This window comes from Antedon mediterranea, chromosome 2 (genome assembly GCF_964355755.1).
Source record: "Antedon mediterranea chromosome 2, ecAntMedi1.1, whole genome shotgun sequence".
Classification (NCBI taxonomy): Eukaryota; Metazoa; Echinodermata; class Crinoidea; order Comatulida; family Antedonidae; genus Antedon; species Antedon mediterranea.
Genome location: NC_092671.1, coordinates 25,312,094 through 25,330,232, shown reverse-complemented (window position 1 = coordinate 25,330,232; position 18,139 = coordinate 25,312,094). Strand labels below are relative to the sequence as shown.

Below are 18,139 nucleotides of genomic sequence, written 5' to 3'. Positions count from 1 at the left end.
GTACTTGATTTGATTTGAATTTATTATTTAATAGGTAAATTGTCATACAAAATACATACAAAGTGATAACATAAATTACTGAAATTACAAATAAATACATTTATAAAAGATTTTCCAGGATAGCCCAAAAAGCTTATTAGCTTATTTTCGTTTTTCGATGTTTACTTAAGTCTTTATACTTGATGTTAATATTTTTCATATACTGCATATATGTATTTATTTTTATGCACTGGTAAAAATCAGATATGCAAATTCATAAAACCAATAGTGTAACAAATTGTTTTAATAAACTTATTTTTTAAAATGCAATATTATTATTACCAGTTTTAGTTTTCTTGCATCATTAGTCTAAAAAAACTTGCCCGAGGTACTTCACACAAAGCTGGTGATGTTAGATGTATCATCATTAAACATACGTGCATACACAATAATGAAAAATTATTACAAAATGGTTTCTTAACTGTCTAGAGTTGTTGACTGTATGGAGTATGTAGTACCGGGTCATCAAATTAACCTAGATGTATAAGGACCCCTTTTCCCTCATTTTTCATTTTGATAAGTACTGTACAAAACATTTCTATTTTGATTAATTGATCATTACTCCAAACAAATTTCTCAACTGTGTTTGTTGAAAATGCAATAAATAATTATCTTAAAGAAATATTCCAAGCTGTGTTTGGTAAATATTTTTTACATATTTGCTTGTGATAACAATTCATAAAGTTATATTTTATCTTCTTGTGTCATCAGCAAAAATATCTGTCCAAAAATAAATTGTATTTTCTCAGTGACAATATCTTGAAAATATCTTGCCTACTGATGTACATACTGTAAATCATAATAGAAAAACTAAAATTGGTGACATATTGCATGTTAATGTAACATAGATATACTGCACTAATAGGCCTACTTTTTTTATTTTTTCCAAGTAGTAAGAAAGTATCCTTGGATAACATGGCCTATGTTATGCGGATAAAAATCACTTGCCAGGACAAAAAAATGGTTGTCCCATTAATTATTGGAAATGGCTTATTGTTTTTCAGTAGAACGTTAACATTACTTTTATTGAAGTGCCATTTTATATCCATAACCACTTATTTAGGCCATCTTGCACAAGTAGAGACCTTTCACAAGATGTACTGGAAAGCTACAGTAAATAAGTTAAACTATAAATAAACCTCTATAAATTATTGCCAAATGGCAAAAGAATATAAAAATAATTGTTCATACATAGGTCTTTTATTTTCGATACTTTATTTTATAGCTAAACCACTTTGGAAATGTTAAAATCAAAAGTGTAATTTTAACATTCATTATGGTATATCAGTCATATAATTTTTCTCATTATGTTGTACTCCGTTCCCCATGTTGGTTTTTAATTATATATTGGAAAATAATTTAAAATTCTTCACATTTAGTGAGTAAGTTAAATGGTTGTTTTAAAATGTTTAATATCATGTCCTATTGTCTTACTCCATTTATTTTGTTCCCTTTTACAAATGTGTTGTCAAAACAATATAGATTATCTGATAAAAATACTAGAAGGTAGGGCCCTGTTTCTGGTGCCAAGAAAATACCGTATTTTATACGGTATTTTTTGAATACCGTATATATACCATATTTTTTTGACAGCAGAAACTGCACTCATAAAAAAAATACCTTATTTTGTATACCATATTTTTCTCACAAAATTTGTGGATAAAATACGGTATTTACAAATTTATACCATATTTTTTGTACCCTTTTCTGCTGCCAATAAAAAAAACGTATTTTTTTGACCTGCACCATGAGGTCAACATCGTTTTTTTATTTTTGGTCTCTGTCAGCTGTTTTGCACACGTGTATAGATATATTCGGCGAAAATGTGGAGCGGAGACCTCACAGTATTTACTATATAAATCTGTGTGGGGAAGCTAAAATGTCCGGGCAACTAAAAGGTAATAAAAGGGACAACCACATTTATAAAGACATTTCTAAAAAAATAAAGCAGGAGTACGGAATAGACTTGTCTCCAAAGCAAGTAAACTCAAAGCTGAAGAGCCTGCAAAAGCAGTACAACATTGCAAAAGACAATAACTCAGGGAGGGAACGAATTACTTGTCCCCATTACGATGTTTTCTGTGCTCTCACAACATCTCTATCACTAGGGCAAGGCTGTTGAAAGTGAGGCGTAAAACTTCCTTTATTGCGACTCTTAATTATCGACCAAATAAATGAATGGCAATTGGTAAAAAGGATGAAATTTAACACGACCACCCAAGAAGTATTGTTAGCAGAAACGGGGTACTAACCGTATTTTTATACCGTATTTTGAGCAGTTGCAGCAGAAACAGACCCTAGGAAACCTTTTGCCATTTTTCCCCTGACTGTTTACATTATTATTGAATAAATGTCTTAGATGTATGTTTAGACTACAAAATAGTTGGGAAATAGAACATAACCATATTAGATAATAGCTGTGAATATGAAACTTGATAGGACTATACTGTATAGTAAACATTTAGGACAATATTGTCTACTGCATGTCTACTTGACAGAATTATTGAACCCTACTTGGAAATCTCCTCCCATTGGACCATCACAAGTGTTGGACCAAGTCCAGTGGGTATTAGCTGGGGAGACTTAAATTTATTTCATGCTATCATTAAAGTGAGAAATTTAATCAGGCCTGACAATTTTGCTTTAGCCTGGCCTTGGATTATTCCCAATTTAGTTTTAAAATGTTCCTTCTTTAAAGTGCACAAAACTGCTTGTATATTATTTCTAAGAATTGAGAATTCCAAGGAGAGGAATGGGGGTGTAAGATATGCATGAACTTTTAATCTGCATAACTTGACCTTGTTACATTATAATCACTGTAATGTAATCTTCTTGCATACAGTATTTTTTCTGCTAAGCAGCCGTATATTTTCACATATGGTATATTTTTGTGGCACCATTTCTGCTGCCTTCAAAATATACCGTATATTGTGCGTTTGTTGTGCATACGTTGAACAACGGCTAAAACGTCACGGTAGACAGGAAATATTACGATTGCTATTCACATCATATATGGTGGAGGTGAGGGGAAAGGGGCTGGAGAGGTTACAGGGTAACATAAGGTTTGGGGTTTGGTTGTCGCCAAAGCAATAAGCATAACAAATATGCACTTTTATGGCATAATATGATGAGCACTTATAATATTTATTTCTAAAAATCTATCATTTGAACGTTTAATTCCTTGTCTTCCTGCCTTTTGGATTAAATTTGACCACATTTCTGTTTTAAAAATTGATTTACTATAGCCTACCACATGTTGTTTTTGTAGATCGAAATGAGTGTAGCAACTTCGAACGGATATCCAGTCCTATGTCGTGTTTGTGGTGACCGTGCATCCGGGTTCCACTATGGCGTGCACGCCTGCGAGGGCTGCAAGGTAAGATTATGTACCTGTACTATAAGCGTAAATTCATTTAGATAGCAAGTTTTAAAATAATCCATAAAAATGTTACTTGGTATCACAATCATTCTATACATTCGTTAGTAAGACCTCCTAAATACAACACAATTTAATGTTCATTTTTAATTATTTATAACATATGTTTCTAAAAAAATTAAACTAGGAATCAGGGAGACATTCAATAATTAAAATTCAAGCTTTTTTATTAGTTTGTAACTGGAAATTTGACATTCATTGGGCATTTATACAATTAAATTAATTTTATTGACTTTCATTGAACATTACAGTATTGTTCATAAATAAATGAGCAAATGAAATACATATAAAATAGATTTAAACATTTACTAGTTCATATGATTTGTAAATTGATGATAAACCTTTACGATAAGAACAGAAACAGAGGCTATCTGATAAATTCCATCATCTTATTTTCCACTTAAATGCTCATGCAATCCTCCACCCTCTAACTTTACCCATTTGTGTACAGTACCTGGATTTCTTATTAAATAAAAAAAAAAATACTGCTGGTTAATTTTAGACAAAAACAATTCATCGTAGTTAGATTTGACTAGCGCACATCATTTAGTTTAGACTTAACTGTTGAATTATTATGTTGCATCTGCCTACAGACACAAAAGAAGATGGCATCCCACAACATGGCATGATGGGCTAGTGCTCAACCATATGTCATACTAGCCCTGCATTACCATATAAAAACAATTCTGTTTTCTTTTGTAGGGTTTTTTCCGTCGCAGTATTCAACATAATGTGAAGTACAGAATATGTAACAAGGGAGATGAATGTCTAATTATGAGAATCAATCGCAACAGATGCCAGTATTGTCGACTTAAAAAATGTTTATCTGTTGGCATGTCAAAAGATGGTAAGTTTTCCAACTAATAAATTGAGAATCATTTTTCTGGACTTAGGTTGTGGAGGTGAAACCTGGGGTTTGAATCCCATCAAAATCTTTGATGCTTTTTTAATAGTTGAGAGAGATTATTTAGAGGGTTAGGTTAAGTATAATTAGAACGTAGATCGGCTATTTAGGAAGTAGATCTCATGCATTATTCATGATTTCAGCCTGATGTACAGGAATAAAAATAAAATGAGACCCGGCCCTTGTCTGGGATGAATTAGATGTGTACACCCTCAATAAATCTAATTGAGGAACACAGCCTGTGTTACAAAATATGATCATAGAATTGTACAACATTTAATGAACCATGACTGAAATTGGGGGAATTTTTTATTCTTTATATCAAACCAACAGTGTAAAACACCAATAACAGGTTGAAAATAAAAGCTAAACTATAAAATATGAACCAATATAAATATATACAAATGAAAAAGAAAATTTAAATAATTTCATTAATAATACATTTTTCTTGTACATATAGCGTAAAATGCTGCCCATGTCCTAGATAAACCCACCTGCTCAATTATTCAGCCATATTATATAATATTCACAGTAAAACACAAAAAAACCTGTTTATACTAAAATCTATTTCTCTTGTTTTCTCAACTAGCTGTGCGTCTTGGTCGTTGTCCAAAAAAGTGCAAACCTCAAGGTACGCCCGTTCCATCTCCTCCACGCTCTCCGCATGGCGATAACCAATCAAATCCAGAAGACTCGCAAATGCGTATGGAACAGCTGATATTAAGCATTCATGAAGCTCAGAAAAAAACATCATGGGATGGTGGAATTCTAGGCAGGTGGAACGAGAATATTCAAAATAAGGTGAATAAAGAAATAAAGTGTAAATTAACATTCAAATAAATAATATTCTTTTCAATGCATTTGCAAAATCAGAATAATTAAAAAATATTCTAGAATCAATATTTCATGTCATTGCTAGTTGGTCTGGCTGATACTGTTGTCCATAAGACCCTTTCATATGAAACCATACTACAAATGCGGTTCAAATGATATATTTTGGTACCGGAACTTAGCTCAGTGCAAATTAGGTTCAAAATTAAATCAATCCAGTACACTACCAACAAATTTCAAAACTGCAACAGACCTACAGAAAAACAACATCTGACAAAACGCTTTAAAGAAACTTCATAGCAGAAGCAGTGGCCGAGACTATTGACGGTGTTAAATAATAACTAGAATTTAATTCGTCACTTTGACGAATTATAGGTGATCATTTTTATCATTTTAATGAAATTAACACTTTTTAAACATGCACGTACGTTAACATGCGATCGTAAAAAGCTGATGTACGCCATCCTATGACATGATGCATATACACTTTTAGTGCTGAGTTGTACCTATTATGTGTCGTATACAATATGTACAGTATCTGTATATCTATATACAGTGTAGCAGAGGTGAAATTACGGGACCCACATCATGTTCTATTTTTTTGGTATGATGGAATTATCAAAATAAACTCGAAGATGACAATTTCGAAAGATAATTAATTGAGCAAATAAATATAAGGATTGGAAGAGAATTTGACACGTAGAAGCGCAATGCGCGCTCTTTGAAATTTGTATAACTTCGACTAAAGAAATTTAAAAACAACGTTTTAACTTCAACTAGCCATATGATAACATCACAACATTCGATAGGCTTAATTTTTATATGAATTCATATCTACATTTCATCAGCTTTCATAATAAATTATAATCATCATGAGAAAGATAATTAAATGAGCAATCATATACAAAAAATTTAGCGAAAATCGGGCACAAAATAACCGAGATGCGCTCAGTTGAATGTGATAATCTATGACAAAAGAGAAAAAAACCTAATTTTTAAATTTGAGTGGCCATTTGGTGACCTCACAACATTTTGTACGTCAAATGTGTACATGAAATTATATCTAGAACTCAATGGCTTCCAGAATAATTAAAAAAAATTGGGGGTCATCGTGCATTCTGAAGAATGATTTTCATTTTAAAAATGCCTTATTTTTCATCATTTTCAGCACTTTTATGCAGTTAATGTGCGCATTTTGTCATTTTTAACATGCTCGTATAGCGTTATTTTAAGTCGGAACGAACTCAAATTCGGTGAATGTACTAAGGATGGTGAGTAGAATGCGATTTCTACAAAAAATTCGTATTTTTACGCTTTTTAAGAATCGCGCGCTCAAAAACGCATTTTTGCGCAGTAATTTTTTGAAACACGCAAATGGCCTAATTCATGCTCTAAATTGATTAAAACTTAATTTGAGCTTTTTAAATTTTGAATGCGCGATTTTACGCGCATGACCCTACGTGTGCGTGCGTTTTTACTTGCTAATATTTTTACCCTTGACCTGAAGTTTACGTGTAATAAATTTCATTAATATGTGATAATGAATTATGGAGATATGATTGATAATGTGATTTCACAAAATGGCGTATAAATGACGTCACGGTTGAAAAGTTTATTAGGATTAAGTTAAAGTATTTGGAAGATATTGTAAAATTTTTGTGATCATTGACATTTTATTTTTTGAGATAATTGACACACAAAATCTGTACAGAAAGAAATAAAGCGGAATAAGATTTCATACAATAACAATAGGTGATCATTTTATTCTAAATGATCACCTAATAATAAATGCAGTAAGTGAAAAATACAGGTTTATTCATGGATTTTCTTCATATTTTAAATGCTTTCAATTCGTAACCTGTTGTCTTAATTCATCTCAATATTGAACCTATTACTAAAGCATTTCTGACCAGTGTTTCACCTCTACATTAAAGACACCTTCCCTACAATTTGTGACGTTTTGTAAAAAATAATACATATATATTACTTTAAAAACATTAAACCAGGTCATTCCTTGTCTTAAATGTACGTTTTATGGTAAATTATGATAAAAAGTGAGAAACAATGCACTACCTAAGTAGCTCGCGGCGACTGACCTCTCGTGGACGGTCTTTAGGCCTTATAGTCTAGCTAGGCTTTGTTTTGTAGGCCTAGCTGGTAAACATCGGTAACGTACGAACATCGTACGCTAGCTATATACCTAGCCTGATGTTGTATAGTTGCTGCATTAATTGTCTTTCTATTTTTGCCAGACTCTGTTGATACAAATTTGGGAAAACCCGGTATTTTCGCTGAAAAGTTAGGAGTCTTCCATTTGTTTTGGCCTCACGATCGATCGAAAAGTGGCCGAATTACAGAAGAAAAACACATTTTTAATAATTTAAAGACGAAAAAAGTTACCGCAATAGGACCATATAGTATTATTTTTACATTAAATATAGTTTGTGATCTTTAAATAGATCTAAAAAACGTAGGGAAGGTGTCTTTAAGTAAAGGTTTCATAAAATTGATAACAATGGATTATATCGAAAATCCGCTCCTGACAGCTAATGAAAGAATTGTAGGATGGTTAGCCAAGTAGTTTTCACTTTCACAGTGCCCTATATAATTTATATTCTCCTCTAGAAGTGGCAACCGGTGCATCAACCTCTTAATACCTTTATTTATCTTTTCATCAACATCAGTCTTGTATTAGAATGATTTTGTTTTTGTATTAATAGTAGGTTTTAAACCTTTAAACAAATGTTTTTAGTATTTTTAAATTTTAGTTTATATAATTTTCTGTTGCAAAATAGATTCATTTTTTCAAACATACAAATAATATTATTCATTATTTATTTAAAAATTACACTGCATTTTGTTTCATATTTTTCAGGCTTATTTTGATAGCAATAATAACAGTGCTCTGAAAAGTACTGTTCTACTTGAGGTCATCACGAATAACTTCACGCCTTCTATAACGAAAATCATAACATTTGCGAAAATGATTCCTGGGTTTACATCACTTCACAAAGATGACCAGGTCACGTTGCTGAAGTCTGCGTCCCTTGAAGTATTACTCGTTCGTATATCCCATTGGCTAAACGTTAAGGACGACCAATTTATATTCGCCAAATACAAACAAATGTTTAGCATAGTCGATTTCAAAGGAACGCCTATGTACGAAATTGCTTGTGACGTTTTAGACTTCGCCGCAAAATTCAAGGCAATGCAGTTGACAAACTGTGAGGTCGCCCTCTTTACCTGCGTCATACTTCTAAGTTCAGGTAAGACAAAATAAATTAATGGTTAATATCATTGTCAAGATGTATACAAATATCATGGGTAACATCATTACATAACCCTTGAGAATTGTCAATGTCTTGATTGCTTGGTTGACATTTTGTTTAACTTAATACAACAGATCCCAGCGGAAGCATACATGTTATGTAGCATAACTCAGCCAAAGTGAATTGATATTATTAAATACCACATAATATAATGAATACTGGATTAAATTTGCTACAACCTATATTAAAAATGAAGAAAATTATTAATTACACACTTACTAGTAGTGGTAGGTTAGGCCTATAGCCATTAAAGACATAGACCAACGGCTATATTTTATCAATCGAATAACTTCAATATCATATGACTTTTGTATTTAGTAGGCTAGTACATCTTATATATAAATAATTTGATTTTTAAATTGGGGTTTGAAAACTTTAAAACAAATTAGAACCATTTAAACTTAAATGATGTTTAAAATTAGAAACTAAATTCACCAAAGCCTTGTTAAAAAACATTCTAAAAATTCTAAAAATAAATGACATTTCTTTTTCTCTTTGAAATTTGAAACTATATACTTGAATTTAGAACTGGCGTCTATTTGGCATCAATCGAAAAAACTTCACATCAAAATTGTGCCAAGACTGGTCAATTTCTGTTCCAAATTTAGTTTCTGTTTCTATTCTGAAATCATCAATTAATAGATTAATATTTCACTTAAAACGTTTTCCTTTTATATGGCGCCGTTTGAACATTGCATGTTCGATTATCCGCTGCAGTTATAATTAACTAAAATAAACAGAAAAATTGAGTGCTATATCCGAATGCTACATATAGGTCAGACAGTTCTTTGCTGATTGCTTGATTTAGAAAGACTGTCTTTTTTTAGCATTTGTGTGTATAAATATATCTATATAGATAAATAAAAAAAGATAACATTCAACATCACTTTTTGTATTGATGTAATATCTTAAGATCAGTCGCCTTTTGAGATACATTTAGCATAGGTCACTAAAGTAGGCCAGAAATTCTTGTTTTGATTACTTTCCTAGGACTTAAAGTTGGTATATGAATGTTTAAAATAAAAATATTTAACAAATTCAATCCAAATTAATTATCAACAATAGTTAATAGATTTATGTCAAAACGACAATTCTCAATCAATAACTTTACATTTCAGCCTCTATGACCAAAAGCATGTTTCTACATTTATTTTTTACACTGTCACTAATAAATGAATTTACCAAATTTAAGGTATCGGTGAAAGTGTAAATATATTGCTATATTTTTCAATTTTGAGCAAGTTAAATACATACAAAATATTTGATAATACTCTATTAAAATGAAAACGAAAACACCATCATCGTAAATGTGTACTAGTAGTACTGTATATATAACTTTACATGAATACAATTTTAATAAATTTCACAATTATAATACTGTATCAACTACTTCAAGAAATTGTAATAACCTTTTAGAGGGTTGCTCTCTATTAGAAACACTAAAAAATGAAGGTCATCAGAACAGTGGTCCAGAATTAGAGATACCTGTATTTTATGAATAAATATGCAGGTAGCCTGCTGTATGAGTTTAATTCAGGTTACTGTCCTTACAGTGTATTTTCCATTTGTCCTTCATAGGTGGATCATAGTGGATTTAGTATTAGCATGTAGTATCCTGTACCATATATAACAGCAGAGAATCTACTTAACCTATGTACTACTTGTTTTACATTCATTACAGCATTTTTTAAACTTTACCTGAACTCGCATAAACACAGATTCATATCAACATCATTAAAATTCTTAGCTTTTATTTTGTTTGTGTTAAAAAGTTGTTTTTTCAAATGTAATTTTTGTTGTTGGTCAGTGGTTCCTCTTTGTCAGTGACTATATCGTATCCCATTCTCGCTGCTTCTTTTCCCATCTTCTTTAGGTTGTTTTTTTTTTTACATTTACAAAGAATGAATATTTATGAGTTGAATGGGCAGAATATTTTCATGACATTAAGATCATGACATCTTTTGTCAGTCCTACCTGGTTGTGTAACTATTTTGACTCTGGTCTTTTATTGGAGGTCTACTCTATATTCCATAACACTTTAATGATAACAAAATGTCTTTCTGTCCATGAACCATCTCTATGTTTGCTATTTTCATAATTTTATCTTCAATCAGAAATATTAATAGACCATAACAAAGCATGTTTGATGCGTTCCTTGACATACAGTACAGGTATTTTTAATCTCAACCAATTTGTTAACAACTAAGATGGATGGAATTATATACATGATAAGACGGCTATAAACACTCTGATCGGCTAACACAATATTCTAAAGTCAATTAAATATTGTGCCAACGGGTTCGGGTGAATGTTTCCTTAATTGCTTATAAGATGATAAAGGTGAATGTAAATTGACCTTTGAATCTGTTTTGTTTGTCTTTTTGTTAGATCGTGCTGGATTGATGCTTCCTCATCACGTGGAAGAGTTGCAACTTCAAGTTGTCGCTGCTTTACAATCGCAGATACTGTTAAATCACCCGTTGGACCGTGCAGTCTTCCCGCGACTAATGACCAAGCTTTCGGACATCCGTCAATTTAGCGTTGTTAACTCGGACAAAATGTTAAACGTGTTTGACGGACATCAACCTTCTTAATGTCTTCAATTTAGTTACAATATTATGGCAATTAGAATTAAAGTATATTATTGTATGAAATATTTAAGTTTAAGATTAAGTATATAAAAAGTGTGAAAAAATTGTGCTAAAATGGAAAATATATCTTCTCTGAATTGAAAAAAGATTCTAAACAATATTTATATATAATTTCAAGATGGAGATATGTTTTTTACAGTTGTTTACCATATGTAATACTTATTACTCGATGCTTATAATAACTAATATTATTTTAGTTTACCAGCCTGTTTAGAATATGTTTGAAGTGATTAATTTTTTAAATGCAGTAAATATTGTTTATGCAGTATAATATTTGTTATTTATTCATCGCCATTAAATTCATGTTTTTTAGTCATTACCAGTTTTAATGAGGCTAATGGTTTAGGTCGTAATGATATAGTGTATATGCCTATTTTAAATATATAGAGCAATTATTCATTGAAATGGCTGATTTAAAATCAATTATTCACAATGTTGTAAATTATATTCATACATTTATTCATGAGCCAATTCTTTGTAGTATCATGTCTAGCTACAATAAACAGCCTGCAGTATCATGTCTAGCTACAATAAACAGCCTGGCATCTTACTAACCCATTAACTTAATCCCTCTAAATAATAAAAATGACTTTGATTAAGGTATGTTGTATAATTAATGGAAATTAATATTGATGTTAAATTTTATTATTATATTATTGATACAATTTTCGCTATTGTCATGTTGTTGTAATCCAATTTTTTTAACTGTAAGTACAATTGAAATAAATTAAAGTCATTCAGCTGGTTTGAAACACCGATTTTGAGAAAAAAAATATTAATTTAAGGAGATGACCTATACAGTAACCCAATTTAGGACCAAAGTTTCTGTCATGAGACACGATACTGCAAGCTGTTAATTGTCGGTAGACATGATAGCGTAAATTTATACTAGGGTGCATTCATCAAGGTATATCAAATATTCCAGAAAAGTGGAGAATCGGTATCGCATAGCCATTAAAGTTCCAGTTTATCCCACCATAGTTATAGTACATTTCCAAAGTTAAAATATAATTATATAATTACATAATAATATGTAATATAATTATTGTTTATTGTGATAAACTGTGGTTATGTAAAGGTAGAGATCTTTATATATATTTTATCTTTTTTTAAACATGAAACGCAAAATATCCAAAATTTCATAAATATAATAAAATCATTAACTATGTTTGTCGAATTATAAAGATAGTTTTTAAGAAAATAAATTTTAAAATATGATTAATAGGTCATGAAAGAGAGACAATTGTTTTTTTCATAACATATTGAACTTTAGAAGAAAATCAAGAAATATGCGAGATACACTATAATGAAATGAATATGATAAATGATGAGAGAGATTAAATTCCAATGTTTTAAATACAAGGCTAAAATTGTACATAAATTCATATATAAATATAAATAAATGATAAAGACGCTAGTAAATTACCAACTGAACATTTTATTGCACTACAGGCTGTTTCATGAGTATGAACTCAATCTTCAGGTGCTTGGCTCTAGGTGCTTGGCTCTGAAGCACCTGAAGATTGAGTTCATACTCATGATGTTCAGTTGGTAATTTACTAGTGTCTTTATCATTTATTTATATTTGGCTCTACATTTTGTATCGAGCACTTTCGCTTTCATGATTTGCGTTAAATTTACCACGATTTAAATTCATATATATATAATATATAACTTATAATTAAATACAATTCTATCTTCCTTTAAGCACAATGGTAAAATATCTGTATGCAATTCAAGTGATGGGCCAGCATATAGCTAGCGGCCAATATAATCAGTAGGCCTATATATAGAAATGTCTTCTTTTTTTGTGTTAAAGTACATACATCACTAATGGATGTTAATGTAGGCACAAATAATTATTCATTTGATGAAAAATCTAGAATTAACGACAGTGTAATTTCCTTTGAAATCACATCCGAATCTCATGATATATTTTGTACAGTCTCGTGGATAAATTCTGTGATACAGCATGCTGTAAAATAGGATTACTTTAATGATACTGTAGGTTAAATACTGGATAACAATTGACATTTTTGGTATTACCATATACAGATCACATGTGGTATCTTGGAATTTGTCTATGGTACTCTATAATGTACAAATACAGTAGGTGAATTTGATAAAACACATGTGTTAAAACAGAGATACTGTAAAAACTGGGCATGGTAACGTACTAAATAACATGTTTTATGTTTTCATTTCCAAAATGTCTAATGTTTTGTAAAATAATTAAGTGTTTATAGACTAGGTAAAACTATTTGTTTTTATTGACTTGCATACATTGGTTCCTGACTCCAGAATAAATGATAACTTTTTGTATTTTGAATTGTTGGAAAATAAAACAAAATTAAACTAAAATCATAAATAAAATATGTCAAAAGATACTGTTTTTTTAGAATGATATTGTAGTTATTGAATTTGCTATTGTAAATTACTGTCTTAAAATAATATTTGCAATGTGCTTTATATATTTTATAACATTAATAATATACCGTTGTGTAATTTTTCTATTTTTGGAACAACATGACTGTAATGTTAAGATGTCAGCTTGTTTTAATCAGGTTAAACCAGACTTGGGACTCAAAATGTATTGGATAGGTTTTGAAATTACATATTTCTTATTGAAAAAAAAACTAATTTAAGTGTGATTTAAAATGTGTTAAATCTTTTTGAAAATTACAAAATGAGAATGTCATCGTAATATCATTTTCTCTTCCTTTTTTAAATTTTTTATTTTAAAATCGTATTGACTCTACATTTGTTTGTTTTTAACCTTCACTGGATACATCCATTGTGAACAGTCCAAAGGTGTATGGCCAACATTATCCTTTAAAGCTCTGTCTACACTGTCAAACTGTTATGTGCCCAAATATGGCAGTGATGTCCATGGACAAAGTTTGATAGTGTAGACAGGGCTTTAAGCCTTTTCTATTCTGTAAGCTAAAGTAAGTTCATACTATTATATATATTTTCTTAAAATCAAGATAAATATTGTAAGTTATATAAAAGCAGTGAATTACCCCGGCTACAGTATAGTATGTATGACACATTTTGAAGTTGCAAAAATAAAATAATAAATATATTATATAGATATTATTTTCCCATATTGCCCAAGGGTTTCTCTCTATGCCTGTAAATTTATATATATATATATTAATTTATGTACATATTGAGTTGAAGTTTTTAATATATTTTGTGCTTTATTTTATTTTAGCCTGGTAAAAACATTCCTTTTGCTTTTATAATAAAATGTTAGGCCTATAGCAGCTGGTATCTGAACTGTGCTTATTTTTTACAATGTTTAATTCCCCTCGAAATGTATTTAGACATAGGCCTACTGTTATATAAATACTGTTATTAAAATGAATGGTATTAATTACATTACAATACTGTGTACAATTATTTAAATCAAAACTATTTAATTATTATAGATTATTAGGTATAAATTGCTTTATTTAAGTTGAAAAAAATTAATACAATCAAGATTTCAATCCAGACAAATGGAAACTGTTCATAAATGTATAGTAAATTCATGAAAAACCCTGTAGAAAGAATAAGATAGGCAACCACTGTATCTTCCGTTGTAAATACAAAAAAGGTGTGTTTGTTGAATATTAATGAAATGTTTTTACATTAAATTATTTAATCAAGTCGAAATCTTTTTCATTTGTCTTGTATTTTGTGTACATCCTTCCTTTAATAAAGGTTGGACACTTCCTGCACCACTCCTCAAATCTTCAAACCTAAGAAAAATAATGATTCCTTTTATCAACAAAAATAAATAAATAAATGGCCAAAAGTGTATTTACCATTAAAAAAGTCATGCACTGTCTCTCTTCAACTAATATTATGTATATAGCCAAATTATCCTCTATGGATCAACTCTAAAAAATTGTATCAAATATTCAATAATTCGTCAATCTGCTACCCGTTTCGTCGACATACGGACAACACCTAACCATACTGTTCAATTCGATGTAACATGTATTTCTTTCGTTTTTGATTGAAAATAATAATGGAAAAAAATTATATACAGTTTGTATAAACAGTGGAACACTTCCTTTGGGACACTTCTATTAAGGGGAAATTTTCCCATGAAATGAAAGAGAGGAAGTATATTCAACATTTTTCCCAAAAAGGAAGACGCATTTGTTGGGTCCTGAAGGTGTTCCCTTAGAGGTTCCACTGTAGCTAAATATTTAGAATACCGTGTAAGAGAATAAAAAGAAAGATACGCCATGACGATGAAGATGACAATGAAATAACACAATAGGAGTTCTAGACCTCGAAGTTGAAATGGTAGATGGAACAAAGTTCTATTCCAAGATGTAAAGTCTAAAAGTTTAATATATAATGAAGTTCTTTCTATAGAAATTTCAGAACCAAATTATATCCCTAAGTTTTATTGTACATTTCTGAGACATTTCTTTATAAAGTTAAGCTCCAATTATTAATTAATAACAAAAACATTACACAAAGTGTCGTACATTTCGCTTTTTTGGCCAACAAAAAAAAGACAAAAATCTATTATGCAAAACAATCATGTAGAAATTAATTAGCTTTTACTTTTGTAAATTATAAAGGCCTATGTATGTTCGAATAAAATTTCTGAAAATAATATTGAATTGAATGATGATGAGTCGAGTGCCGGAGACACATCGAAGGGAAGAGAGACAACCAGGAAAAGGACAAAGGACAAATCGACAGTAAACAACCAGGACAGTATAGGCCTAAACATGGACGGGAAAGGAGAGATTTTGTTACCTTATTAATATTAGAAAACGATTATTTTTGTGTGCATTATTTGGAGTATATTACCCGCCCACTATCCCCTAGGACAATTTACCCAGTACAACGTACGGTGTTGTTATTAAAGTTTTGATTAGTTGGGATTGTTTTGGGGGGCGGATTCAGATAAAGCGCTAAGGACTTTTGATAGCTGAAATGAAAACTCATTTTGACATCTGTTTTTGATAGACTATTTTTAATAATTAATAAAATTAAAATATTGATCCGACCGTGAGGTAGTTGATGACCAGGAGTAATTTTTTCAAGGAGTAGTTCTTCTCCTCGAGGAGTTGTCTGCAGGGTGTAAATCGTATTGCATTTCATAGAATACTTTAGCAATTCATTGAATTCTAGTTACTAACTTTATTTCATGTTACTGCATAAATCAGCAACATTTTCAAACAATCTTTGATTAGTATTTCTTTTCGCGGAAACGGACAGCACGAGGTATGCCACTTTAAATTAAAATTCTACTTTAATTTCTCTTATAAAGTTTATAAACTCGTTGTCTCGAGTACTTCTTAATTTCTGTGTATCAGTCACACCTGTGTTTTCCAATGACCACTGGCTGAAGGTAAATGTAGGTTTGTCTGTTCTGTCAATTTGTGTGTATTCCAACATTTTCAAATCAATTTTTTTTTTAAACCGCAGTATTTATCTGTTTTCTTCAAATTTTCAATCTTTAATTGGAAAGAAAATTTTGAAAGAAAATGTTCAGGTGGGTCCACCAAAACCGTCTTTGGTCTCTTGGAGATTCAAGATTCAAGATTCAAGATTCAAGAAATTTAATTTGTCCATAAAAATGGAAATTCACTTTGCTTGGTAGATTAAAACAACAATATTGCAACAATTTAAAACGTGCAGTATAATAACAGATTAAAAATACAAGATAAAAAGTTTAAAATACTGTTAAAAATGTAAAACTATTTAAAAATTGCATTAACGTCTTACATTAGAATTAAAAATATGCATGCTATTTACAACGAAGGATTTTCTAGTTCTACAAAGATTTGCTCTTGGAGGTCGTAGCCTAATGCCTGATCTATTTAAGTTATAACAGTAATGAGTGGGGTCTTTCATAATATTGTTTACTTTTTTTTAAATACTCTTTTCATAGATAAATGAACAAGGCATTAGATCAGCTTTAATAATACGTTGTGCAATTTTACGTGGTCTCTCAATATTTTTCTTATCATTTTCAGTAAAGTTACCATAAAAACATCCAATGCTAAAAGATAAAATACTTTGAATAATACTTTGATAAAATAGAATTAAAATAGTGTTATCAACTCTAATTTGCTTGAGTTTTCTGAGAAAGTAGAGCCTTTTAGATGCCTTCTTGGAAATCATGAGAGAGTTTGACTCCCAATTTAATTTGTTGTCAATTATACAGTAGTACCTAAGTATTTGTATTGGGTTACTCTTTCAACCTCGGTTTCTTTAATAGTTATTACATTATGTTCAACTGCGGTTTTACGAAAATCTATTACCATCTCTTTGGTTTTAGTAACATTAAGTATTAAGTTCATATCCTCACACCAATTTACAAATCTTCCAACTTCATTAACAAATTCATTTACATTATGCTTACTATCGCAAAGAAAACCACTAATTACAGTATCGTCAGCGTACTTTACAATATTGCAATCTTTACTTAAAATATTAAAACTACTTGAATAAAAAGAGAACAAAATTGGAGAAATAACACATCCTTGAGGAGCTCCAACACTGATAGATTCTTTGTTGTATAGGATACCATTGCACTTAACCATCTGTGGTCTATTAATCAAAAAACTATATATAACTTTGGCGAGCTGAGGTGGTGAGACATTAAAACTTAATAATCTATCAATTAAAACATGTGGTAAAATAGTATTAAAAGCACTGGAGAAATCGAAAAATATAGACCGTACATAATTTCTTTTTGAATCAAGGCGATGATATGTATCATGGAGATAAGAATTAACAGCATCGTCAACCCCTCTGTTTTTATTGTATGCAAATTGATTCTTATCTACATTACCAATATTTTCCTTAAGTCTAGAAACAATCAACCTTTCTAAGCATTTCATTAAATTTGAAGTAATTGCAATTGGTCTAAAATCTTTTGGTACACTAGGTTTATTAACTTTAGGCAATGAATTTATAATAGAAGTTT

General features: G+C 30.3%; 1 protein-coding gene across 2 annotated transcripts in view; it reads left to right on the top strand.

Annotated features, from left to right (window-relative positions):
• The window catches only part of LOC140040775 (nuclear receptor subfamily 1 group D member 2-like), a 34,032-nt gene extending 19,191 nt beyond the window's left edge, over window positions 1-14,841 (top strand). For both annotated transcript variants that reach the window (XM_072086944.1, XM_072086945.1), the window contains exons 2-6: window positions 3,308-3,415; window positions 4,178-4,322; window positions 4,969-5,180; window positions 8,086-8,476; window positions 10,928-14,841. In XM_072086944.1, the coding sequence (XP_071943045.1) occupies window positions 3,314-3,415; window positions 4,178-4,322; window positions 4,969-5,180; window positions 8,086-8,476; window positions 10,928-11,133 (1,056 nt within the window). In that variant the 5' untranslated portion in view covers window positions 3,308-3,313 and the 3' untranslated portion in view covers window positions 11,134-14,841. The remainder of the gene's footprint in view (window positions 1-3,307; window positions 3,416-4,177; window positions 4,323-4,968; window positions 5,181-8,085; window positions 8,477-10,927) is intronic.
• Window positions 14,842-18,139: the final 3,298 nt, after the last annotated feature.